General features: G+C 52.9%; 3 protein-coding genes across 5 annotated transcripts in view; 1 reads left to right on the top strand and 2 right to left on the bottom strand.

Annotated features, from left to right (window-relative positions):
* Positions 1-1385: 1385 nt before the first annotated feature.
* LOC119158595 lies at positions 1386-8108 on the bottom strand. The gene is made up of 6 exons (XM_037410739.1): positions 7505-8108; positions 3972-4693; positions 3158-3295; positions 2728-2789; positions 2192-2455; positions 1386-1826 (listed from the first exon to the last, which is right to left on the bottom strand). The coding sequence occupies exons 2-6, from the start codon at positions 4687-4689 to the stop codon at positions 1782-1784; spliced, it is 1227 nt and encodes a 408-aa protein (XP_037266636.1). The 5' UTR covers positions 4690-4693; positions 7505-8108; the 3' UTR covers positions 1386-1781.
* A 1736-nt stretch (positions 8109-9844) lies between these two features.
* ETV7 (ETS variant transcription factor 7) lies at positions 9845-16491 on the bottom strand. The gene is made up of 8 exons (XM_037410722.1): positions 16259-16491; positions 14168-14285; positions 13716-13880; positions 13339-13446; positions 12190-12372; positions 11745-11887; positions 11307-11407; positions 9845-10642 (listed from the first exon to the last, which is right to left on the bottom strand). The coding sequence occupies exons 1-8, from the start codon at positions 16262-16264 to the stop codon at positions 10531-10533; spliced, it is 936 nt and encodes a 311-aa protein (XP_037266619.1). The 5' UTR covers positions 16265-16491; the 3' UTR covers positions 9845-10530.
* A 442-nt stretch (positions 16492-16933) lies between these two features.
* The window catches only part of KCTD20 (potassium channel tetramerization domain containing 20), a 30863-nt gene continuing 23519 nt past the window's right edge, over positions 16934-24277 (top strand). Inside the window, exon 1 of one of the 3 annotated variants that reach the window (XM_037410694.1) lies at positions 16934-17023. The gene's annotated coding sequence lies outside the window, so the exon portion shown is untranslated. Of the gene's footprint in view, positions 17024-20570; positions 20693-23715; positions 23737-24277 lie in introns of those variants that run through there. The other 2 variants (XM_037410693.1, XM_037410697.1) reach the window with 2 other exon arrangements.

The following is a 24277-nucleotide window of genomic DNA, read 5'->3' on the forward strand; positions in this document are numbered from 1 at the left end:
AAATGTCCAGTGATCACAGGAGGGTATTTGGTTCAGCCGTCAGGAAAAGCACAGGAGAAGGGGATGAGAGTGGTGAGTTGTTCTTCTCCCTGGTGTTTTCCCTGGCAGGTGTGTCCCATGTGCCGAGGGAAGATGATGTCCTCCGGTAAGTCAGCGAGGAGACAAACCCCTTTTCTGCTCCATGCAAATCCCAGCCCACACTCGGCACCGCATGAGCTCGGATGCAAAACAACCGCATGATCCTCCCACCAGTCCCCACCGTGTCCCAGACACCAGCTTGCCCTGTCCTGGTCACAGCCCGGCTCAGTCCCCAGGGTTCCGGGCAGGTACAGGGATGTCGTGCCAGTGGCAAACAGGTGAGAGAGGTTTCGGTTTCTCCTGCAATAAAAGTCTCCCAGCTTGGTTCCCAGCCAAAAGGAAACGCGGTGCTGGTGCTGTGCTTGTTGCTGGTATGAGTGGGCAGGACCCAGGAGTGGGATCGGGTGTTTTTCACTGTCCTAATTAAGCTGGGCTAAAATAGACAGAGCCCCTGCGAGGGATGCGTTCACCCTGGGGCTTCTCGGCAGCCGGTGACCCAGCCCTCTGCATCTCCATCAGTTGCTCTGCGTGGGGAAGGGCTGCTTCCTTCCTGCGAGGACTCTGCTTCCCCATTTTATTTTATTTCGGTTTTTAAAAGGACTGGAAAGATCAGATCCTGCAGGAGAGGCGGTGCCGGGCAGACCCAGGCCGTCACCGGTGGCCTGAGAGGGACTGTCACCCCACGCGTGGTGCCAACCCAGACCCGCAGGTTTGTTTGCCACCATCATCACCTTCACCCCGCTGGATCATTCCACCTCTTGCACACTGCAAACCCCAAAATTCTGCCTCCTTCGCCCCAGGCTGGCTCTGACCCTGGCAAGGGAGATGCTCCTGAGCACTGGCAATCCCCCCCAGCCCCAAGCTGCCTTAATCCATGGCCCTGCTTAGGGGTCTGGGCACAGATTAGCTGGGAACGTGAGGGTTTAATCGCTTTGGCATTTCTCGTCGTCTTAGACCTCATAGGTGGGACCCCAGTCACCGTAAATCCCCTCCGTCCCCAAAGGAGTGACGGCAGCTCATGCACCACCCGGGTCCAAGCTTTACCCAGTTCTTGGTGTCAGATCAAGCTGCTTCAGCTAATAAATCTCCTTCTGCTGGAAAGGGAACGGCTATAAATAGTAAAAAATGGCAGGACCGCCCCGTGTATCTGCTGTAAGACTCTCTGTGCCCCTTTGCATCTGGCTCGAAAGGAGCAGCCCACCACAGCTGTAGCAAGGCAAGCGTTATTCCGTGTGTAATGGCCACACACATCACCCATCGGACAAGCCTGGCTGTCATTTAGGGACCAATTTATTTGAGTTTTAGGGTTTTTTTTTTCCTGAACTGGATGCTTGGCTGACAACAGAAGTACAAAAATGATGCTGTACATTCACAGATAGGTAGAGAAACACCGGTAAATAAATACACACACGTGAATACAAACAAACCGTGAGGTTCAGCACATGCACTTGGTGAGAGCTAAAATGCAAATACAGGGTGAAATTTGGGCTGCGTTTGATTTACAGCCTCCTCGCCCCCAGCCACGTGGGTTTTAAGCATTTCATCCTGCTGTGGCTATCGCTGTGGGGTTTTCTTAGAAAATTTTTAAGCCACGGCTCAGAAAATCACCCCACATCCAGGTCGCCAAGAGGAACCGTGCCCCACATCAGGAAATCTGCATCCTTGGGTTCCCGGGTACCGCAGGTCTTTGGGAGCAGCCCATGTCAGTCCGGGCTCTCGCAGTTATCTGTGCTGAATTTTTCTCTGTTCTGCTGAGACAGAAGGAAATTTTCGTGAGGTCCCTTCCCCAACCGAGCCAGTGCTATTGGTCATCTAGATGGGTTCAGGAGGAAATTATCCCTGAGGAAAGCTGCGGTTACACCAGGTTGTAGCAATGCTGTGTACTGTGGGGCATCTCCTGGCTGCACTGCCGCAGGTAAAGCAAGTCCTGCTCCTTGTGTGTGCCATGCTCACACTGGAGGAAGGCAAAGGCAGCCCAGACAGCACCCAGCCACCCCCCAGTACAAACCAGCAGGACTGCTACCCACCCAGGTCTGCCCATCACCCTAAAATGACACCACCTGCCCTAACTCGCCGCTGGAAGCTCAGCCCCAGCCTTGGTCCTCCTCCCTACCTGGAGAATTTTGCTGTAGGACAAGGGTGCGAATGAATCTTCCAGGTAGCGGGTGCCGAAGCCCATGATCCTGTTCACCGCCTGGTTGCAGATGCCGGCTACCTTGGCGGTGAGGTGCACCGTGAAGGCAAACTGGATCTCCTGGGGGTTGATGTCAGGTCTGCTGGCTGTCATTTCCTTACGGACGTAGGCATCGGCCAGGTTCTTGAAGGAGCTGTAGGACATGTCTCTGAAGAACATCCGTAGCCGTGCGTCTTCCTTCACCTGGTTAAGGAGCAAGCAGATACACGTTACGAGCGAATAACTTGGTGTGTCATCCTTGTGTCGACGCCTTCACTCCATGCTAGGATGGCACTTGAGGGAGGACACACAGCTGTGATCACACCCCGTCGGGGAATTAAAAGTTGCCATTTCCTTGATTTTATGGAGCCTTTCCCTGCACCGGGGAAACCGACGGTGCTGCTGTGTGTTACGGCAGCGCAGAGCTTGGCCCACATTCCCTCAACCCCTTCCAGTTGACCACGCTCTCCACTCACCTGCCTGTCCAGCTCATCTCCTGCACTCTGGAGCAGGGCGACGATTCTCCTGATGGCTTCATCTACAGAGACAGATCCCACGTTACCTTCAGCCCTTTCTCCAAGCCTCACACCCAGACCCTCTGTTTAGTCCCCAGGAAAAAATTCATCATCCACCTCCATCCCTCCAAAGCCCCTTTCAGCCTATTGCCAAGTGCCGCCACCCCCTCAGGCAGCAAAACCACCCTCCTGCCCTTGACCTTCTCAAATCAAAGCCCTGACGCTGAAAATCTCACCCAAGGTCTTCATGGACCGTTTGGGTCACGTAAACCCCTGGGTGGGGGTTGCAGTAGGATTTGGGTCCCGTGTAGGCTCTGCATGGGGACAAGCTTTGTGCACATATATTTTCTATATGTGCCGGCGATGAAGAGCTTGCCAGGGCGACACTCACCGACCCCGTCAGTGCTGGTCAGCCGGGGGGGCTCCTCGCAGCCGCGTACTCTGCTCCCTTGGCTCTCGCTGCCCTGCACGATCAGCCCGATCTCTTCCGAGACTTGTGCATAGTAACCATCGGGCTGCTCCACCTCTGCTGGAAGCAAAACACATCCACAGAAGCGAGGATTATTTTTTTGTCGGCCGTTGACTGAAAGCCAAAAGCAGCGGCGGGGGTGACCGCACCCGCGTGGTGCTGGTGCCCAGCCTGGATTAGTGCGAACGGCCGGTGACTGGTGGGGCTGTGCTCCCTGATGGTAACCCAGCGGCTGCAGCTCACCCTGAATCCACCAAAGCTCCACAAAAATCCCTTCACCAGCATTTTGGCAGGGGAAGGGGTTGGGTGGTGACGGGAGTGTCCCACGGGCTGCCCGCACCCTTCCCCGCACCCAGTGGAAAGCAGCTTCACGTGGGCCCGGGAGCAGTTGGGGATTTAATCTCAAGTCTTGGACGCAGGTTTAAGCTAAACCACCGTGTTCCTCGTTTGCCAGAGGAGGAAACCCTGGGCTCGGATGGTTCCTGCCCAGCCACTGGCCTGGGGTAACTCGCTGCGCCCCTGAGTTGGAGCCCGTCTGCTCGAAGCACGGGGGCGTCAACACTTCCCGAAGCAGCCGGTTGAGATTGGAGCCCCCCAAACCGATCCCAAACCCCGGGAAGCACCGGGAGGGTGACGCTGCAGTTAGAAGCCAGCACTGGACTCTATAGGTTTCCCCACAGAGGTCCCCTCACAGTGGGTGGGTTGGGGTCAGGGGTGGGGGTGGTCGGGGTCCCACCTGCGGTGGCCGGCGCCTGGATGTGCCGCAGGGGAAGGCAGCTGGGGCGCTTGGCCCTCGCCCCCGCCGCTGCCTCTCCCCGCTCCTCCTCCACGTGCTTCTTGAAGGAGAAAACCTTCTTGAGGCTGGGTCTCTTCTTCAGGGCTCTGCCCAGCAGCGGGGACGTGCTCCAGTCCCCTCCGGGTCTTTTAGCCCCTTCTGTTTTGGAGCTGTGAGGAGCTTTGGCATCTTTCTGCTTTGCTTTTTGTCCTGCACTTTCCTTCTGGTCTTCAGGGCTCTTCTTGAAGATTACGTTTAAGAAACTTTTGAACCAGGTGCGTTGGGTTTTGCCCTGGGAAGAGTTTTTTGTGCTTTTCCTCTTGGGCTCCAACTCCTCTTTAGGGACCTCCCCAGGAGCTTTGCTGTTCTCATCCAGAGCCTCATCCAGGTCTGGTGCTTTGGGTTGCTCCTCCTGGTCCTTCCTGGGACCATGTTTGGCACACGAATACTTGCAGAAGTCACTTTTCGACCGTTGCAGCCCACCTGCCTTCCTGCCCCGCCCTCCAGCTCTCTCCTGAAACTTTTTTTTGGCCATCAGTGAGTTTTCGCAGCAGCTCAGCGAGCGCTTGACGTAGATCTCCAGCACTTTCTTGGCCCCTTGCCTGTCCAGAGAGAGGATCTTGCCCGACGGCTGCCTCCCCATGTCCTGCCAAGGCTTCTCCCCCGCCAGAGCCTGCATGTTGCTGCAGAGAAAAACAATATTTTCAGCCTGATTTTTGCTTTCCCTGTGCAGTCAGGTGGCGTGTGATGGAAATCATCCCCACTTTGGCACCCAAGGGTGCTTTGGGTGTCTGAGACTGTTTCTGTTCCTAGTAAATGATCAACTCCTTGTACAGCTGTTATCTCAGTGCTCCTTACACAGGCGGTACACGTAGGGTTTTATGATGGGTTGTAGACACTGCTGATAATGGAAGTGAAACTGTGGGAAGTGGGGAGGTGAGCTGGTCTCGCCTCGGAGGGAGAGCCTGGTTATCCTCCAGAGGGTTTAATCCAGCAAAGGCATAATCCAGATACCGTGGTACTGTACCTTTCTATTGCGACGTGTTCCCAGGCTATGACGAAAACCTACACACCGGGAGCACCATCTCCGTGATGAATCACACAACCCAGATGTTTTTCGTATCTTTCCTTAAAGCCTTGGCTGCTAAAAAAAACAGCATTCCCCAGCAAGGCTGGGTGCTTCCAGCCCTTGGAGAGGCCAAAGGCAGCATGGGGTCTTACAAATATCCTCAGTCACTGCCGATATTGGCCGAGCACCTTGCTATGGTGCAGCCCCCCTGCGAGCTCTCACCAGCGTTCGGCTGTGAATGGAGCTTGGAGCACCTGAGCCCTGCCTTTCCCATTGCCCTTTTTACTCTGTTTATGAGCAAAATTAAATAGAAGGATGCTGTATGGAAAAACCAGAGAACCGTGCCTGTGCCTTGTGCTGGCTCTACTTCCCAAAGCAATTTCACCCTCCAGAGAACCAGCCCCAAACCAGACTTTCTCCACCGCGGAGCACCACTTGGAAGCCAACACGGAAATCCGGCACGCTCGGCTGTACAAACTGCCCTGGAGCCAGCCATCAGCCTCCGCTCGGTCTAGATGAGCATCACCACCACGCACGAGTGCACCCACCCACGCCAACTTGGCCGTTTTTTGGATCAAGAAGGCAAGTTTCCTTCATCTGAGCCAACCTCAAAGCCACCCGATACTAATAAATCATTCCACTAGATTTAATCACAGCAAAGCAACAGCCCCCATCCTACTTCGATTGATTCCAGTACATTGGCCACATCATTCTTTATTTGCTCTTTTGGTATTTACCTTTCCATCAGTGTTTCAGCCCTTCTGGACTTATGTCGAGACAAGCTCTCCGGCCACAGGCACGAAGGGTTGTCAGGCTCCCCTGGGAGGTGGCTCTTTTATACCCGGGCAGATGGCTGGCTGAGTTAAGTCCTATTTTTATCAGCCATTCAGGTAGGAGAGCGGCCAATGCTTCCGCCTGGGATCCCCGCTATCACCTCCCTCGTGGCGGAAAACCAGTGGGTGTGAGTTTCGCTGGAGGAGAAAACGATTTCCTTGTGACAAAGAGCAGCAAAACAGCATCACCATCACCTGGCTCCTGGTGCAGGTGCTGGCCTTTGAAACCAGCTATCTCTGCCAGCTGTCTGGCGGGTGGGTTTGGTTTCTTTGGGATTATTTTTTTTTTTTCAGTGGGTGTGATGCCATATATGGGCTTCTCTGGGTTGTTTTTGTAAGGAGAGGTCATAACTTTCTCCAATAAACAAGGTTTCAATGCGGCAAGCCGATTGCCCTGCTCACATCCCAGCAGCTTCCAGGGAAGTGGATACTGGGAGCTGCTGTGGGACCGGAGGCACTCCGGGGCACGGTGCTATCGGGTTGATGCCTTACACCAGGCATGGCTGGGCTGCAGCATCTTTGAAACCCACCCCGGGGTCCTTCAATCAGCCCGTGCGCCCACCCTAAACCATGACACAGGACCGGCTCCAGCACCCAAATCCTCTGCACCCCATCAGCCCCCTACCCTGCCCCAGGGGCAGAGCATCTCCAGGGCCGAACCCGCCAGGCTGATCCGCGCATCCCAACATCCACAGTCTGCCCCTGGGCCGAACAAATCTTACACCTTTCATACACCGAAGAGCCAGATGGTCCCACAGCCATCCCCGTGCGGCTCTGGGCCTGGTACAGGCTCCCGCAGGCTGCTCCCGCCATCCTCATTGCTATTTTGCCATCTGATGGCAATATTCCGCACTGCACCTCGCAGGGATGCGCCGGGATGCGGACGCATTTGCTGGCTGCCACGCGGGCCTCGGAAAAAAAAGCCCTGAGCAAGAGCTCCACGTGAGCAGCGATGCATTTTCTCTAAGTTTCAGCTGGGATGATGTGCTGCCCAGGTGCCTCCTGGATATTTTCCTGTTAACGGCTTCAGCTTGCAATTGAAACGGTCCAGGATTATTTTACTTTTATTTCCACAAACTTTCCGTGCCATCATTTCCTATAACTGGGAGGGATCTGGCCCATTTCCCTCTGTTTGTCCCGAGCCTACACTGATGAATCAGTCTGGTATTGATTAGGAATTACCTGCCTTTGTTTTTCAGCATCCCCATCTATTCTGATACATAATTAAACCATCCACGAGGAGCTCCACGCTGCTAACTAGCATGTGTCACGTCCTTTCATAAGGAGGTCGATTCCACTGGGTGAGAAGGAGCTTCATAATCCATTTTGTTGGGGTTTTTTTCCTCTGCAACATCCATAAACCAAAAAGGCACCTCCACTCTGGTGGTGGGGCACAGCTTGGCCATCTCCAGTTTGGAGATCCTGCTGCTGGAGATTGTGGGATGTGTCCAAACACCGTCACTGCTCGTGGAGGGTTAAACTGGGAATCAGCACTGACTTACGGCCTCTTGCAGGTTTTTCCTCCTTGTAGCAGCATTTCTGGACACAGCCTGAAGATGGGATACCCAAAGTGACTCCAGGAAAAATCTTACCTGAATCATGATTCTGGATCCAGACCTTTATCCAAGTTCAGATCTCTTCTGGGATTTGGGACATGCTCAAACCTAATGGGAGAGAGGTGTAAGAAAAAGATGTTTGCAAGAGACCTGAGACAAACCAAAAGCCCGTTACCAGAGCTGGGGGAGGGGGTCAGGGTGCAAATGTGTCCGCTTTTCTCATCAGCACCGAGACAGAATGAGGAAGCTGCCTGGAAACACAGTCCCATGGAGGGAGCAGACAGCACTGAGGTTGGTGTCTTCAGGCCGGTGACACTGGAGGGAATAGCAGAACTAAAAGCACAGGGACACTGCAGGGGGTAACTGGCTTATTTACAGGAACTTACTCCAAAAGGTGGGAAAAAAACCCCAAGGGAGAGGTATTCCCGGCATGGAGCTGTGAGGTATGAGGGGGTTACAACGGACTCAGGAGAAGGCAAATCCCCCAGGTCTCCTGGGAACAGGACAAAGAGGCCACAGGCTGATGGATATCACGAAAAGCCTCCTCTGCAGGAGGGTGGGATGACCTCGAATGAGTGTCCAGAGGGGCTGGGGACCACCAGCCTTGAAGATCTTTGGCTAGCCAAGGCCACGGTCAGCCCTGCCGTGTGCTGGAGGCACTTTTGGGTGGACCACAAAAGCCACCTGCACCAGCCACCTGGGCACAAACATCGCTGCAGGTGGAGAGCGGAACCACAACGGGGTGTTGAGGGCAGCAGCACCAGGCAGCAGCAGGCACGCAGCCCCCCACCCCGGCCACCACCCGACCTGGGTGCTGGGTGTCCCCCCGAGGGAACAAAACCCCTGCAGACCTTGGGGGATGCCTGCATGGGGGCGTGCCTGTGTGCCACCTTCAGCCAGGGCCAAAACCACCGGCTGCCGTGTGCTCCCCCTCCCCACGCACCCGCACCGAACACCCCAGCGCCAGCAGCACTGTTTACTGGGAGGGCTGGGTCCCCATTCCAGGAAAGATTCACACTCCTTCCGCCTCTGTTTACTTCAAGGAAGAGGCGTGTTGCTCCGGGAAGGGCACGAGGGCTTCCTGGGAGCATGGAAAAAGGTTGTCATCGCAGCCCATCCTTGCCAAAGTGCCCTTTGATTTTCACCCTCCAAGATCGCTCGGCAGCCGTGACGGCACGGCGTGACACAAGGAGGTTCCAGCATTTTTTGGCAGCTTCCCAACAGGGAGAGGAATTCCCCGGCTGAGTGCAGCGGGATCCTTAGTCATCGTGGGAAAAACAGGTGAAGAGCGTGCATCCCGCACGGTCCCCGCGAGCGCGGCACAAGCCCCGGGGTCACTGACTGTCACCAGCTCCACCAGAACAACCCACACCGGCTGGAGAAGCGGTGGGATGCTCGGGAGCCGTCAGGCCTGTTCCCACAACCAGAAAGCTGGGGGAATATCTTGTCGGGAGGTCGGGAAAAATGCACCCACGGGTGTGTATGCCAACAGTGGCGCAGGGCCAGGATGGGACAATTGCTGAGACAGAAGGTCTGCTCGCCCACCAAAGCTGTCCCTCAGGGCTGGGCAGGACTTACACTGACCCCCTGCTGGATTTCACCCCAAGAAAGTCCTGGCTTTAGTCTTCTCTGGGACAAAAAGCACCTTTTGTGGAAGGAAGGATGAGGTCTGGGTGTTCCACTGCGCCTCGCTGGTGTGGTGCATCCCCAGGCTGCAGCTTGGCTGCGTGCTGGGTAGCCTCCAGCCCCCTCTCCTAGCAGAGATTTTGGCCTCCCTTCCTAGCTAGGACCTCCCAAAGGCTGTGACACGATGCTCATTTACCCCACTAGAGCTTTCCTTTTCCTCTGTCACTTGACTTGACAAACACTTGCGCTTTGACAACGGGCTGGTGATTTTTTTCTGGAAGTGAAACTTCTCGGCCAGGGTTTCCCGAGCTGCTGTACCGTTGACGTTTTGCCAACCGGCTGCTACGTGTCCCTCCTCCACCTCTCACTGGCTACAGCCCACCAGCATCTCCAGGCTCCAGTTAATGGTTATAAAGTAGCTTTGGAGGAGCAACACCAGTTAGAGGGAAAGGGACTGTAGTTTCAGGTTGACAACAGCCGGTTTTGGTGGAAGCCTCGGTCACCAACCATTGCCAAAGTTTTTCACAAGACTGACAGTTCCCAGACCCGTTCATGGTATTGCTGCCCCGAAAGCGGCACCGATGCAGCTCTGAGACGGCACCTTGGGCTTGGGGAAGGGTCCAGAGCAAAGACGGGGGGCAGAAGGATAATTTCTGCCACGGTGCAAAACTGAGGCTGGAAGGAATTCACCTTTCCCCATCAGGCATGAAAACACAACGCTGCTTCACGGCATATTCATGACTGGCTGTGTTTCTTTTCACGTTATTTAATCAGCTAATTATAAAAAGCATTACATGGAGGGGAAAGGAGTTAAAAGGAGACCCAGCTTACGGCATCCATGCAGCCTGGAGCTCCAGCCACACCTGATCCAGGTGGATATGGCAGCACGCTCCCACCCTTAATCGCTGGAGCAACCCCACGGGAGCCGGAGAGATTACAGTGCACAGCGCATCCGCAAGGTGAGTCCGTCCTCGTACCGGGGATGCGGCTCAGACTCGGAGCAGCGGGTTCATTCCTGGGGCCACTGCCAGCTGCAAAAGCACTTCAGGAGCTGCCCGACCTGGAGCACGTGCTCCAGCGCTCTCTGCTCAGCACAGCCCGCTGTAAGAACAGGGCAGTCTTTACCAGCAAGTCTGAACCTTAAAGACAAGCAGCAAAGTTTACAGAGCAAAAATATCCCGTTCCCTCCCCGTGGGCAGCAGAGAAGCAAGCAGGCCAGCCCACACGCTCAGTGTGCTTTCAGTGCTGGGGGACAGTTTCTGGGTGTGTTTTGCTAAGGAAGCCCCAGAGATGTCACAGCTTTGGCTCAGGGCAGGTTCTGAAATCCAGGACCAGTTCTGTGGCCTTGTATCCACCAGACACCAGAGCCACCGGCACTTCCCAGCAGAGCCTGAGTCTCTCTGTGATGCGCTGCAAGTGCCACCTTCAAAGATTTCCTATGGCGAAAGCTCCAATGCATCTTCTTGCAAGTCTTCCTGGTCCTCGCTCTCCAGCTGCTCCAGTTTGCTGGATTTCTCGTGGATGATTTCCCCAGGAGTCTTCAAAAACCTGGAATACATTTTTTTAATGTCTTTAAGGGCGTGTCCAAACGCAGCCCCAAACCAGGCTGTAGATGCCGGAGCTCTTGCCCTCATCAGCTGAGCTCTGGAGCTCACCAGAGGATATCTCCAGCCCTGGGCTTTGCTGAGGACCCCAGCTCGTGCTTTGCACCCAGGATACACCAAGCGTGGGGAGACAAAGCTCAGCGCTCACCAGCCCAGAGCTGGCATTTGAAGTCCAAGCTGGTCCCAGGGGAGCAGCCAGCACTGGGAACAGGAGGCTCCTGACTTATTTCCAGTCTGGCTGGCTCCTCCGTCTGGAGGTGGACTTCAGACCTGCTGGCAATGGGGGAAAGGAGGGACCCTCCAGCTTGGGGGGGCCTGGGGAGTCCCTCCAGCACCAGCAGGACTCCAAGCACAGAGCAGATGGATGCGGACCCCAGGGCGGGTTGCTGGCCCGCAGCCCTGGAAGGGGCATCGGACGGACCTGGAGCCCAGACAGCCCAGCTCCTGGCTCACACAGGACAGCCTGGGTGCAAAACCACCAGGCTGTTGCGTTTTCAGGGGAGGATCTTGCTGGATGAAGCCGCTGCCAACTTCTGGAGCCCACCGCCTTCCCGTGCCCCATCTGCACCGTCCCAGGCAGCTCGTTTCTCTGATCTGCTTCATCTCACCTGAACAACAGCTTCTGCCCTGGCTCCTTTTTGATGATGTTGAGTTTGTAGTAATGTCTCAGCGCTCGTGACATTTTCTCATATGTCATATTCATCCGGTTCTGGAAGGAGGAAAGAATTGGTGTGGGTTCAGGAAAAGCAAGGACCTACACCTGGTTTGGGTCATCCAGGGGGACATTGGAGGTGGGTCCTGGGCTCTGCAGGCTACAGTGTGGGTCTCTAACCCAGGGTTGCTTCTGGGTCCACAGCCAGCATGGTTTGCTTTCCAGGGGATGGGAAAGCCTCCCTCTTTAACCACTGGGAGGGTGACATCTCTCACCGGCCCTGCGCGCACTCTGTCTCACCCTTCCCAGTCCCTGTTCCATCAGCTCGGAGGAACAGGATGAAGGTGCCATGTAGAAGCCCAGGAATGATGGAATTGTTCTCAACTGTGTTTACCTTGTGGTTCCCCCAGAGCTGGGCAAGTCCGTTTGGGTTAACAACCCTGAACACCTTGGCTTCCTTGTCTGCCCACTTGATGTAAGGCTCGTAGCGGCTGTCGGAGAGGAGCTGGTACATGTAATCCCACAGCAACCTGCAGTCTGAGCACCGGGCAAGAATAAATAGTCACCAAGCTCCCACCAAGGCACCTGTGCTCCAGCGAGGGTCCGATCAGCAACAGGATTGCACGTGTTAGCAATGATAATAAATATAAGAAGAGTGCAAAGTTCATGCACAGCACTTTTAGTGCTCGATCTCAAAACGCAGGCAGGAACTACAATTTTTCAGGTGGGGAAACCAAGGCAGGGAAGCACACACCGATGCATGGAATAAATGGGAGACAGATGGGCAGCCAGGACAAAGCACATCTCCCCAAGGAACCAGGCTCTAAATTCATATTTACCTGCAATTTTCCCATCCGCTGGGGCCGACAGGGTTGTAGAAGAGCAGATGGTGTCTGCCACGCACCTGCCCTCCGAGCTGTGACAGGAGAGGTTCAGCGGCTCCGTGTGTCTGCGGGACACAGGCTGTTCCGCACGATCCAGGCAGGAGAAACCAGCACCTGCCTCAGCGCTCCGGGCTGGCCCTGGGAAAAACAGCCCAAACCAACGCTGCGGTGCATTGTGGCAGGTCCCAGCTCTTCCAAAACCCTGAAGCAGGTGGGGAGGGACAGCCCGGGGTGGTTATCAGCCCAGTGCCAGCCCAGGAGCTGCTATGGAAAGCCTGGGGCTTTCCTAAGGCTGGGTCAGCAGAAGGGCTGGGGGAGACGCTGAGTAGGGTGAGGGTCAGATACAGAGGTAAAGCCGGAATAGGAGAATGCACCGGAGCACAGGCATTCCTTTGTAAATTCTTGTGGAAGCTGAAGGTCTTCATCACCTTACACCTCAGCCAGCAAAAGAGCTCAGGAGAGCCCCCCCAGAGCCCCCGAATGCCAAGCCAGCCACTGACCCCAGCCCACCCCCACCCCAGCTCCTACCTAGCCCCCCCGGGGGCACTAATAAGCCTCGCTGGCCCTGACCAGCCTCTCCCCACCCAGTGGCCCAGAAGCTCTGTTTAAGCTCAGCCCTGGCTCCTCAGCCACAGGAGGGCTGGTCCCCAGCCAGGGCTATGCCTCTGCCTGGCCACTGACCCCCCCGACCCCCCTATGATCTGCTGACAGACCCCCAAGTGCAGCCGTAGCCCTGCCTGGCCACCACAGACCCGCCTGGCCACCGCACACCCACCCCACCACTGACCCGCCTGGCCACCACAGACCCGCCTGGCCACCACACACGCGCCTGGCCACCACAGACCCACCCCACCACACACACACACACCACACACCCACCCACCCCAGACCCGCCTGGCGCTACCTAGTTCTGATTCTGCCCAGACCTGCTTCATCCCTACAAAATTCCTCCGTGACCTGGGCTTGGTTGGACCTGGCTGCATCTCCAGGAGTGTCCTGCTTGCCTTGCTCAGGCCGTGTGGGTTGGCTTCACACCCCAGATGTGAGCCACCCACTGTAGCTGAGGGCAGGCGCCGTGTGATGGACAGCTGCCACTCATCATACCTTCCTCTGTGCTCCTGGCCTCCCTGAAGGGTGAGTTCAGCAAAGGGCTGCGCACCAGAGCTCTTCTTTGAGTCTTAATGTACTGGAGTATTTCATACAACACATCACCTGCGGGGAAGGAAAGCCTGCTCAGATCTGTATTATATCATCTCAGCTGATGGTGTTGCTTATGTGTCTCTGCTACGGAGTTATTCCCTATCCCAAAGTATTTGCAGTCCGGATGGACTAAAGGAAGGAAGAGCGTTGTCCTTGCCTCCAGCACCCAACTGGCCAGAGCTAACGCCTGGTCTGCTGGGACCCATGCAGCCCCTCTCAGCAGACCACAGCTGGTGCTGTACTTGGAGGGTCCTCAGAAACACCCTTGCACTCGGTCTAACCTGAGCTCGGAGCTCGGTATCTGAAGTCATCCTTGGTGAGGATGCACAGGGCTTTGCCGTTCATTTCAAACTTGCTTTCATCAGTTTGCCGAAGGGAATACTCCTTCTCAGCCCATCTTAGCCAGTGGATCACGTCGTCCTTGCTCCACAGTGAGGGCTGGATTCCTGAAACCAGGGGCAGCCTCTGAAACAACTCAGTCTCCAGCTTCAGAACTGCTGAGGGGCAGGGTGGGACACTGGTCTCCTCCATCACCGAAATTTCCCTCTACATTAAGCACTCACAGGTCCAAAATGCCCCAAAGAGAAAAAAAGAACCATGATGACTAGTCCATCTTGTCCCCCTTGACAGCAGGGGATGGTCCCTGACTGGGACACCATGGCTGGACCCACCATGTCCCACCCTGTGGGAACTCCTTGTTTAAGTAGTGTTGACTTGCTCAACATCTACTCACTCAGCCTGCCTGGAAGCCTGAAGATCTCCCCCTCGCTGGTGGGTGTGTGGCTGGCCTGGGATGGGGATGGTAACAAAGCTGCAGCAATGGGTCTGGAAGAACTGACTGCCATGTTACCCTGGGGAAAAGAGATCAAATAGATCAGTGGGGGGAAATTCCCAGCTCTGGTCCTGCCTTTGCTTTGGAGATGCCTCCACTGCAGTAAACACCGCTCCAGTGTTTTCTAACCAGTTTCATAGCAGCACGATGTGCTGTCTGCAGCTCTTCCACACTGGCTCTAGGACCTTTACTAGCCCCAGGATGAATCTCTGGCTGCCCAACACAGCGTTAGTAGCCAGAGATCCCCCTCTTTCTCCAGCTCTTCTCTTTAGCAGAGGTACCTGTCCTTACCCAGACTCTGGATGCGGGTTATCCATCCCCACTGCCCCATGGCTGCAGGGAGGTAGAAGATGGAGCCAAGACCCACAGACCCTGCAGTACTTGTGCTGGCTCCTGCTTCCTGCAGCATCTTCAGATGCTCATTGGAAGCCCAGGGTTTTAGGACAGTGCTTCAGTTCTTTAGAGTTGTGGAAATAAAGCTGGTAATAGCACTTAGGTTTTGTCTTAAAAACACTGTATGAAGAGTTCTCTCTAACTTTTTCCCCAGTGATCACTTGGGCATAACTGGAAATAGCCATCCCATGGTTCGGGGAGATGCCAACCCATCTTGCTCACCTGCCATTAAGTCTCAGCTCCTCAAGAATTAGCCCTCCCTCTCGGTTGCTCATTAAGGAGCCCCTTCAGCCTCACTGAGCTGGTGAGATGGGTCGTGCTGGGAGAGGCAGCCCCAGCACCTCTGCTGGGCTGAGGGTCAGCATCGCCCCTACTCTGCCCCCAGGCTCCCACCCAGAGCATGTGAGCCAGAAGGCAGCTGGGATCCTGCTTGCAGCCCCATCTAGGTCTTGAAATATTACTGGCAGCCAAGCAGATAATGTTGCCTTTAAAAAATCTATTAACATGAATCCCAGCAATTTCTCACTTTCATTCTCTGGAAAATTAACAATTTTGCCTCCAAATAGTATTTTCTGAAGCGGTTGACAACCCTGGGCACTTCAGTACACTCTCAGGCAGATTTTTGGAGGTGGTTAGAGCAGCTAGCACTCCTTGACTCAGAGCGGGGGGTGCAGAAGAGCTGAGCCCCCGCTGAAAATCAGGGGTGAAGAAACTCAGTGTGCACTGACGGAGCAGGTGATGGTCGGACACATCTTAAATGCAAAGCTGGCATCCCCGAAACCAGGGGTATGGGAGGCAGGAGCAAAGCACCCCATCCCGCTTGGGGAAAACGCTTCCTTGCGACCTGGGGGGTTATGGCAGGAGAAGGCAGCAGCTTGGGGGGAGGTGAGGGGTCCTTCAGCAGAAGGTCGAGGGTTAACAATCTGCCTGCAGGGACTGCTGGCTGTCCCTGGGTTGATGGGTTTAGCAAAGCAGTTGCATGAGGAAAGCAGAGAAACTCCAGTATAAACCCTGAACAGGCCTGATAGCAATGGGAACTGTCTTTCGGATTCGTTCTAAGCAGCAAACTACAGGAAGAATAAAAGTGAAAGAAATTAGCGGTGTGTTTTGTCTAGAACTCCTCTTAAAAGGTACTTGATTTTTCTCCCATCGGTGTGACTCTCTTACTACGACTTTTACAGCAAAACCAACACGTTTAATATTTTTCTTGCTCCTCAAGATTTCTAGGGCATGAGACACATTCTGAATTTTTATTGCTTTATACCGATTTTATGTTCTTGCTTTTTTTCCTGCTTAGCTCTTCGACGCGTTTCTGAGATGGCACTTCCTTGCTTCAAGAGGAAATATTGTCCTCGGAGGGGATCAAGTGGGAGAGCAGGAAAAGGATGGTGCAGACAGAGGCGTGAGAGCAGCTTTTGGCTCAGCCCCGGACTTGGGGGCCGAAGCCCCCCACCTGCTCCCGGCTCCGTGGGGCCGGTGGGAGGCGGGTGGGGGGTCACCCCACACACACACACCGGGGCATCAACTTGCAGCCTTTAATAGAGGGAGGAAAGCGGGGAGGGGGGACACAGGACGGGGCTGGGGGCGGGCAGCTCTTACCTGCATCCCCGGTGGCGGTGGGCGGCCGCTGCCCGCAGCGCTGCGACCCGGTGCTGGCGCTGCCCCGGTGCCCGGCGGTGCCCCGGCGCCCAGGCCTGCGGCCGTCGCGGCTTCAGCGCGATCCTTCCGGGAAACGAAATCGAAACGAGCCGGAGCCCCGGGAGGCTGGAGAGCGGCGGGGGGCAGCGCCCGGGGCCGTGTCGTGTGTGTCCGTCCCCTCCCTCCCGCCCGTGCCTTGGCCCCACGGATCCCCCCGCCCGGGGACCCCAGCCCACCCGGCCGGTGTGGCCGCCGGCACCAGCACAGCACCGGAGGACGCCGTTATCCCGGAGGTGCCATCCCGCCGCGGACTGGGGCACGGCCCCGCGGGCAGGCGCGCTACCCGGGGAGGGAGGGCTGCCGGGGCACACCGGGGGCGGGGAGGGCAGTGCGACCCGTCCTTCCTCTCCGACCGGTGGGGCCGGGCCGGGGGGGGCAGGGAGCGGCGGGGGATGCGGGGGGCGGGAGATGCAGGTGGAGATGCGGGGAGGGGGATGGGGGGGGATGCAGGGGGGATGCGGCGGGCGCGCACCGCCTGTAGCACCGCTGCTCCCGCCGCGCCCCGCAGCGCGCCCCGGCACGCCCCGCCCCCGCCGCTCCCTCGGTCCCCATTGGCCAGCCGGCCCCGCTTGCGGAGCCAATCGGATCGTCGTGCGCAGGGGGCGGGGCTCAGCGGCGGGATCCCGCCCTTCGCCCGCCTGAGGGAGCGGCCTCGGCGCGGACGCGGTGAGTGAGGCAGACGCGTGGGGGTGCGGCCCGGGCCCTTGCCGGCCCTCCATGGGGCCTGTGGGGGCCTCCTCCGGCATTCCGTGGGCCTTGGGGGGGCTTTAGGGGCCTGCCCGGCCCTCCCTCTGCTTTGAGGGCGCCTTACGGGCCGGGGGGCGCCGGCTGTGCGGGCCGGGGAAGAGGCGCACTCGGGGCTCGGGGGGCCTTCCCTGCCCCCCGCGGGCACTGAGGAGGGCGTCTGGGGGGTCGCAGTGCGCTCCGCTGTTTTGTCTGGGCTTTGGAGGGGCCTGCGGGGCCGGGGAGCTGCCTTTCCCCTGTGGGCGTTTGGGGAGGTGCGTCTGGGCCGCCTTTGTGTGCGCGAAGGGGGGAGGGCCGTCGGGGGTTGGCGGGGAGCTCGCCTGGGGAGGGGGCCTCGGGGGCCTCTCCTGCATTCTGCCCGTTTGGGAGGGGGCTGGGGCTGTTGTCCCTTGAGTCAGTGCTTCATCCCTGCGTCTTTGCTACCTTACCCCTTTCCCTGTGCTGTGCGGGAGGCCTCGGGGCCTGGGCAGTGACTCTGGTAGAGGCTGCGGCCTGTGGCCACCAGCCCCGCAGCAGGACCATCCCCTTCTTGGGGGGCTGAGTGGTCACGCTGCCCTCCTGCGCGTGCTGTGATGGCTTTAGGTTTGAGGTCACCTTCCCTTCCCTCCCTCCTTTCAGGCTGCACGGTGCTTTGAAAAGGAGCAGGAGTTCTAAGGGGTTCCCATTAAACGGGTGCCGTAGGTGAGACCTCAGCCTGCCGCTGCTCACAGGCATCTTTGTGTCGTGACTTTCCCTGTCTCTGACCCTCTTTGCACTTTCTCTGTACTGCTTTCTCAGTGACTTTAGGCTTTTCAGGGAAGGGGCAATAATACGCTAGCAATCTTGGGTATAAACCAGGGAGGATCGGTAGGGAGAATTTTGAATTATTCTACCAAATCCTGTTGTAGTGTAGGTTATGGCTGGCTTTAAGGCAGAAAATTCACCTGTGCCTCCCTGTGCCTGCCTTATCCTCACCACAAAGTCACAATCCTTCCTGCTGGCTTTAGCAGCAATCACAAACTGTTAATGGGAAGGAGGTTGCATCTCAGGAATCCATGGAAAGGCCCAGTTCTCCCTTCTGGGAGAACATAATTTACCCCAGTGCCTGGGCTGGGAGTCTGCACTGCTGACCATCACCTGGGTTTAAGCACTGTAAGTGCTTCTGCCCTCAGTTCACGGAAGCATTTTCAATGTTGTAAGCACCAACACAGTGAATTATTTGGCTCAGAAAACTCTGGGTTAGTCTGTTGTCGAAGCTGCTTGTAAGAGTTGTTATTAGTCTTCAGGCTGGCTTTACACATCTTTATTGCAGTGGAGCAATTTTATTTAGGGAAGCAGTCACCTTTTGCTAAAATAAATAGACTGATAATGTTTACAACCTCCGTGTGCTTGTTGGTGTAACTGTCTTTATTTTACATATTAAAATCCACTTTAGAGGGTCTTCTGTGATCTGATCTTGTGGTTGAAATGGAGCAGTTTATGTAGACTAATCCTAAGTTAGATCTGTGCAGAGGACTGCGTCCAGACTTACTTCAGTTTATCTTAAAGCAAGTAAGAACAGGTTAAAGTAAATTGTGCTGTCTCAGAAATAGGTGTGTGCTGAGTTGGCTAACTTGGTGTTTGTTTCAAGACAGATGTATTTGCAGCACGTGAAATGCTTTTTGACCTCTTTCAGTACAGTTTTTTGCTGCTAGAGTTGGAAAGGTTGAGTTTTGTTTGATTTGGGCTTAAAAGGAGTGCTTTTCTGGTAGGAGTTCATCACAACTTTATTTTTGGGGGAGCTTTCTGTTCTCTAGTTATTCTGTGTAAAGTTGAGTGAACTTCAGCAATCCCAGTCAAGCTGCAGGTGTCTACCTGGAAGAAACTGCAGTCGAAAGGACCAAATGGGCTATTTATATACTGCTCAACGGTGGTGAGAAACAAGTTACAGCAAAGGCATTTGAGTTGTTTGATGTAGATAGCATGTACCTACAGGCAGAGAAAGTGGTTGGGGTTTTGTTGGGTTAGGGTTTGGTTTTTTTTTTCTGGAAAGGTTTTGTGACAGCTCTTTGAGTGGAAGGTAAGATAGTAATTCCAGAGTCTCAAAAATAGGAAGCCTCCTCGCTGGTCATAAACTTGCCAACATAAATTTATCATCCAAGGTCCAAATAAATGTGACCAGGTTTATTGGATGTGTCCAGTATAAAATTACTCAACGTTGCATTTTTTTTCTGCACTCCAGAGCTAGCCTTAATTGAGCTCTACACAGCAGTAGCCTTTGTTTCCTTCCCCAAAGTATTTTTAACCATCAGAATTGAGGAACCCTCTTGCTTCAGCTGATTTGATCATAAATCTGATCTCACCTCAGTCTTTATGAAGTGCCTTCATGTCTTAGCATGCTCAGTCTTGCCTTCTTGGAATCCAAGAGGTTTCATAACTCCCTGCCTGGAGTTTTCTGTTCAGGATATTGTAACATTTTTTGTGTGGTGATTCAGTCTGTCTTTACGGGTCATGAGAAGCAAGAATCATGTCTGGTTTTATTAGTTGATGCTTTCAGCACAAAGTTTGGGGCATGCTAGGATGTGTTTGACCTCATCTTGAACTTACTCCATATGCCCATGACAGGCAGCCAAGTGTTTTGTTCAGTGTAACAGCATAGTCAAAGGAAGCAGAGTATAATACTGTTTAAAAGTAATGCTATGAATGCCACTTTAAATATCTGAAAACCCGTAAGTAGAAAATTTGGGTGTAGAGAAAGGTAAATAATACTTCACCCTTTGTAATGAATTTGTTGTAAGACTTCAGTGCTGTGTAGCAATTAACACCACCTTTGTCCCCTTTTGCCAAAAGCTGTGATCATAAAGGAATATTGGCCAAGCATTAGGTAGTAGTGGTACTGTATTAATAATCACATCACAAAGTTGCAGTCCTGTTATGAAAGTCTCTGCATGATGACAGGCTGACTCAGCAGTCAAATAACTTGTGAAAGGAGACTTGCAGAGCTACCTGAAATAGCACGTACCTGTGCAGTCTCTCCTAGTTACATGTTCTTGCCAAAGCCAGTGTCAGAAACTCTTCTTCCTTCTAGAAAGTAAAATCCTGTTTAATAATGCAAAATGAGCCTCTGGAACTGCAGCATTCTGCTTAGAGGTCCTGGAGGAGGGTGTGGATAATGAGCTCTTTCTTTACAGGAAAAATGCTGAATTGGTGCCTCCTGATAAAGGCCACTTCAGCTGTCTAAAGGATCTCCTGATTTTTAAAAGAATTGCTTAATAGAAAGTAAATTTAGCTAGAGGATTGGTTCACTACTGGCTAATTTAACCCATATCCAGACAAGCAGCATGATACATACTTTTTCTGTGGGGAAATATAAAGGGATAGGGAGGCACCAATATATTTTCTTCTACTTTCCTCATAAATAGCATAACCAGAGCTAATGATGAGTTCATAAATTACTAGTTTGGTAAAATTAACCTTTTCTGTAGAAGTAATGTGTTTACAATGTCTGTTTTTTGGGGGGAACTTGGCCAGACTGCTGATGAAAGCCCCTCTGATCTTAGGTTTCTGATCCTAACATCCCCTCTCATTCCAACGTGACAGTCAGCTAGCACTTGTGGACCATCTTTTGTCAAGGTTAGTATAATTTTGGGTCCTTGGCTTTTGGATGGCCTTGCCATGTGAATTGTTGCCTATTGAATATTGAATACTGAAAAATTCCCAGATTTCATCTTTGGTCCTGTAGCCCAGACTGATCCCATCTGTATTCTGAGGAGCTGAATTGCCTTCCAGTGCTTGTTTTTTACCAGTATCTGCATAGAGGAGCTGGGACTTGTAATCTAGACAGCGCAGGTGAGATGAATCCAACCCCCTGTGCTCCAGGGTAAATAGGGGGTGCTTAAGCACGCAGCCCCGCTTTGTCCTGGAGAAAAAACAGGCAACCACTGCTGCATGGCAGGGATGATACCTACAGGAGGGACTCCGTCCAGCCTGCAGCATGGAGAAAGGCAGATCAGCAGCGTGAAAATCAGACTGCAGTTTTGTGAGACGAGAACAGCTAGCAGCTGATCCCTGCTACAGAGCCTGACATCCTGATTTTGCTACCACACATTCCCCAGAGAGGCTCGGGCAGCTCACAGCTACGATGGAGCCCTGGATGTGTCTGTGCGTGGTGGGAGGAGAGGCCAAGGAGCAGTGGTTTTGAGGGTCGAAGGACATCCAGCTTTCTGGAGAAAGGGGTTATAACAGAAGAGCAGAGATGAGGAATACATCCTGTAGTCTCAGGTCTAGAAGTAATGGGGAGATTTTTTTTATCAAGACCTTGCTAGCCCGCACCCACAGAAATGGTGACTGGAATTCCTTTGCAGCAGACTGGTGACCGAACTAGGCTGGGCTGTAACACAGCAGAACCACAAAGGCAGAGCAGAGTGGGCTTTCACATGGGTGTGTTTCAGGAGTCTGTTACAGGGAGATAATTACAGGTCGTGTAAGTAACTGCAGTCCTGGGACTTGCCTATGTCTCATTTCATCACCTTTCGTGGCCGTTTACTCCTCCTGTGCCTTGTTCCAGTTCTGCTTTGTGGTCACGATGTGTCCTCTGGCCCAAGCAGAGACGGCGTGCTGGCCTGCTTATTTTTTGGCTCCACTTGTCGGAGCAGAAAAGAGGGCTAGGACATTTCAAGGGCAGCTGTTTCATGAGCACAGGCCTGAAATTGAGAAGTAAAATAAATGACTGTTAGTCTTAGAAGAAGCATCGAATATGGTCTGTTGCTGAAGTTCAGCATTTTTGTCTGTGATGGCCAGGGTTCTTTTTTCCCTGGCTTTTGCCCACAGAACAGCCTGAAATGTGCAGCTGTTAAAAATGATGTTAATCCGCTGATTGCTCCTCAGCGTGGGAATGTTCAGTCATTGCATCAGTTTTGCTACTGAACACGCAAATATAGTAATACCCTTGTGAACTATAACTGGAACAGGTCATATGTATCCCAGTGTCAGAGCAACTAGAGAGCTAGTCAGCAATTTACTGTGAGGATAGAAAACTACCTGGGATCTGATGCTGAAATAGCCAAAAGAAGCAACTAAAAGGGTGAAGAAAATGGAATAAAGGTAGAGAAATGAGAGCACAGCTCTGTGTGAATCGTCTCTGCCTTTGCAAATAATACAGATGAAAATTTATTAGTCATACTTTCAGTGGCAAAAGCGTGTATTACAAGAACTGGGAAATGAATGCAGCAACCAACTAGCTCTCACAAAATAGCACTGTGTCCCTGACCCGTGTGTTGGGACGTAGTAGTTTGCTCCATGAAATCAAAGTTTTCAGAAGGAAGTAGAGCTCAGCAGCCATAAAAATAGCAGAACTGAACCTCGTGCCTAATGCTCATCGCAACCAAGTAGCGCGAGAACAACGTGCAAGTCTGGTGGCAGCCTGCTTTTGTGACAGCAGTAAGAAACTGCATAATTAGTGATTGCTGCTACCATATAATGCTTCTTGTATGTAAAGTTTTGTCAGCGTAGCTTTGAAAAACAGATTAGGCAGGCCAAAATAGCAAGGCCATATTTAGTAAAAAGAAGGGTTTCCTCAATAAATGTAGTTGTGGGTCTAGAAGGTGTAGGTGGAGCCCAGCACTGTGGCTCACTGCTGGTCACATTTCCTGAAATTAACCTGTGACTCGACATGATGCTGTAGGATGTCCTGTTAACTGTCTTGATTAAGCACGTACTCCAACTTTAGCAATGTTTCTTAGTTTAATAATCATTGACATTGTTTTTCTCTAAGTGCTATCTGGTTTTATAACTTGAATGACTGGAGTTCCCACTCAGGGTGTTCTGATAACTTCGAGAAACTGGAGTGAAAGGTCCACAAAGGAGGCGATTAGGGAAAAGGCAGGAAGAGAGAAACTTTGCAGGCAGTGGCTGCAGCAGCAGAGTTTCTAGTAGGACTGGAAATTAGCTGGGTGGATTTTACAAGTCTCCCAGTTCATGTGCAGTTAGTATCATCTGCTAATTCAACATAACTGGAACAAATAATGGAGGGGGAAAAACAGAATAAGGAAGCTTTAACCTATGTGAAAGCTAGTTAATTTCTTCTTCCTCTGCGTGAGTGGATTAAAAATCATGGCGTTGCATAATCTCTAGCCATGGAAAAGGTTACGTCTGCCTGGAATGTTATCTGCTGTAGCAGTTGGTAGTTATGAATGAGTTCCCTAATCCATTGACATAAATGTTCTGGCAGGCGCTTGCAAACCTCCTTGTTGTCTAATGCTTTTCAAGAAGACTGCCCTTCGTCAGGTGTTAGTGACTGATACACGCTTGGGAGATGGAACTTCACGATAGCAAAGGCCTTTTATACAGATACAGTTTTTAGGAAAAGACTCTGTGTGTTGGGAAAGGAGTCTTTGGAGGTTTTAAAAAAGTTTGTCGTCTTGTAACTTTGTTCAGGAGGCCAACTAATGCATATCAAACAAATGTATGTTATGTAAATTTCAGTAAGTGCTGATTTGCTGTTACGGTTTGATTTGTTAAATCTATAGAGTCTCTCTACTACATACGGACATAATCTTTTTTCTTCTACAGGCTGTTTTCTGTAGGATCTACTTGTTCTTTCTCCTTTCAGACAGACCAAGTTGCAAATATGAAAAAATCATAAGATCATTCAGTGATCTTCAAATCAGATGATTCAGGTATATTTGTGAAATGGGGTTAACTTTAATGTAAAGCACCTCAAAACCTCAAGTTTTTGCCCATATCCACATTTTCTATGAGATCCATTCTTATGGTGTGTAGATTTGCTAATGCTTGAGTCATTTTGGACTAGACAGGTTTTAGCTTTTACTCCTAATGCTGCTTATCTCTGAACTAAGCTGTACTGCACAGCCATTTAAAACCTTCTTTTTGAGTATGATCAATATTTTTCTCCACTAGTGCAGCATCCAAATTAATGGCTTTCGATCATGTGCGTTTCTTGGACATGTGCGAGCAGCAAGTGGGAGAGGAGGTGGTAAACGGCTGTTTTTGAGATGGTTAGCTCTGAACGTCCTGCACAAGATACTGAAGTGAAACCAGTCTAATTATGTCTGTTACCTAGTGTTGGCTGAGCAAGGGGGAAGCTGGATTTCTGTTTACTGGTAGTTATAAAGCTGTGGAGAGCTTAGTGCATTAGGGCTGTGCTATATTTAAAAGGTACCCTGTCTGTCAAATGTCCCTATTACAAAATGTTCTTTG

This window comes from Falco rusticolus, chromosome 17, assembly GCF_015220075.1.
Source record: "Falco rusticolus isolate bFalRus1 chromosome 17, bFalRus1.pri, whole genome shotgun sequence".
Classification (NCBI taxonomy): domain Eukaryota; kingdom Metazoa; phylum Chordata; class Aves; order Falconiformes; family Falconidae; genus Falco; species Falco rusticolus.

Bases quoted from the DNA above. Each gene is read 5' to 3' on its own strand.
- LOC119158595 (XM_037410739.1), bottom strand. From the start codon at position 4,689: ATGCAGGCTCTGGCGGGGGAGAAGCCTTGGCAGGACATGGGGAGGCAG. The intron at 3,296-3,971 runs GTGGGACCCCGA...TTTTGCTTCCAG, and splicing joins CCAGGCGCCGGCCACCGCAG to CAGAGGTGGAGCAGCCCGAT. The intron at 2,456-2,727 runs GTGAGTGGAGAG...CTCCTTAACCAG, and splicing joins GAGATGAGCTGGACAGGCAG to GTGAAGGAAGACGCACGGCT.
- ETV7 (XM_037410722.1), bottom strand. The intron at 11,408-11,744 runs GTAAACACAGTT...TCCTCCTTCCAG, and splicing joins AGCTCTGGGGGAACCACAAG to AACCGGATGAATATGACATA. The intron at 10,643-11,306 runs GTGAGATGAAGC...AATGTATTCCAG, and splicing joins GGGCAGAAGCTGTTGTTCAG to GTTTTTGAAGACTCCTGGGG.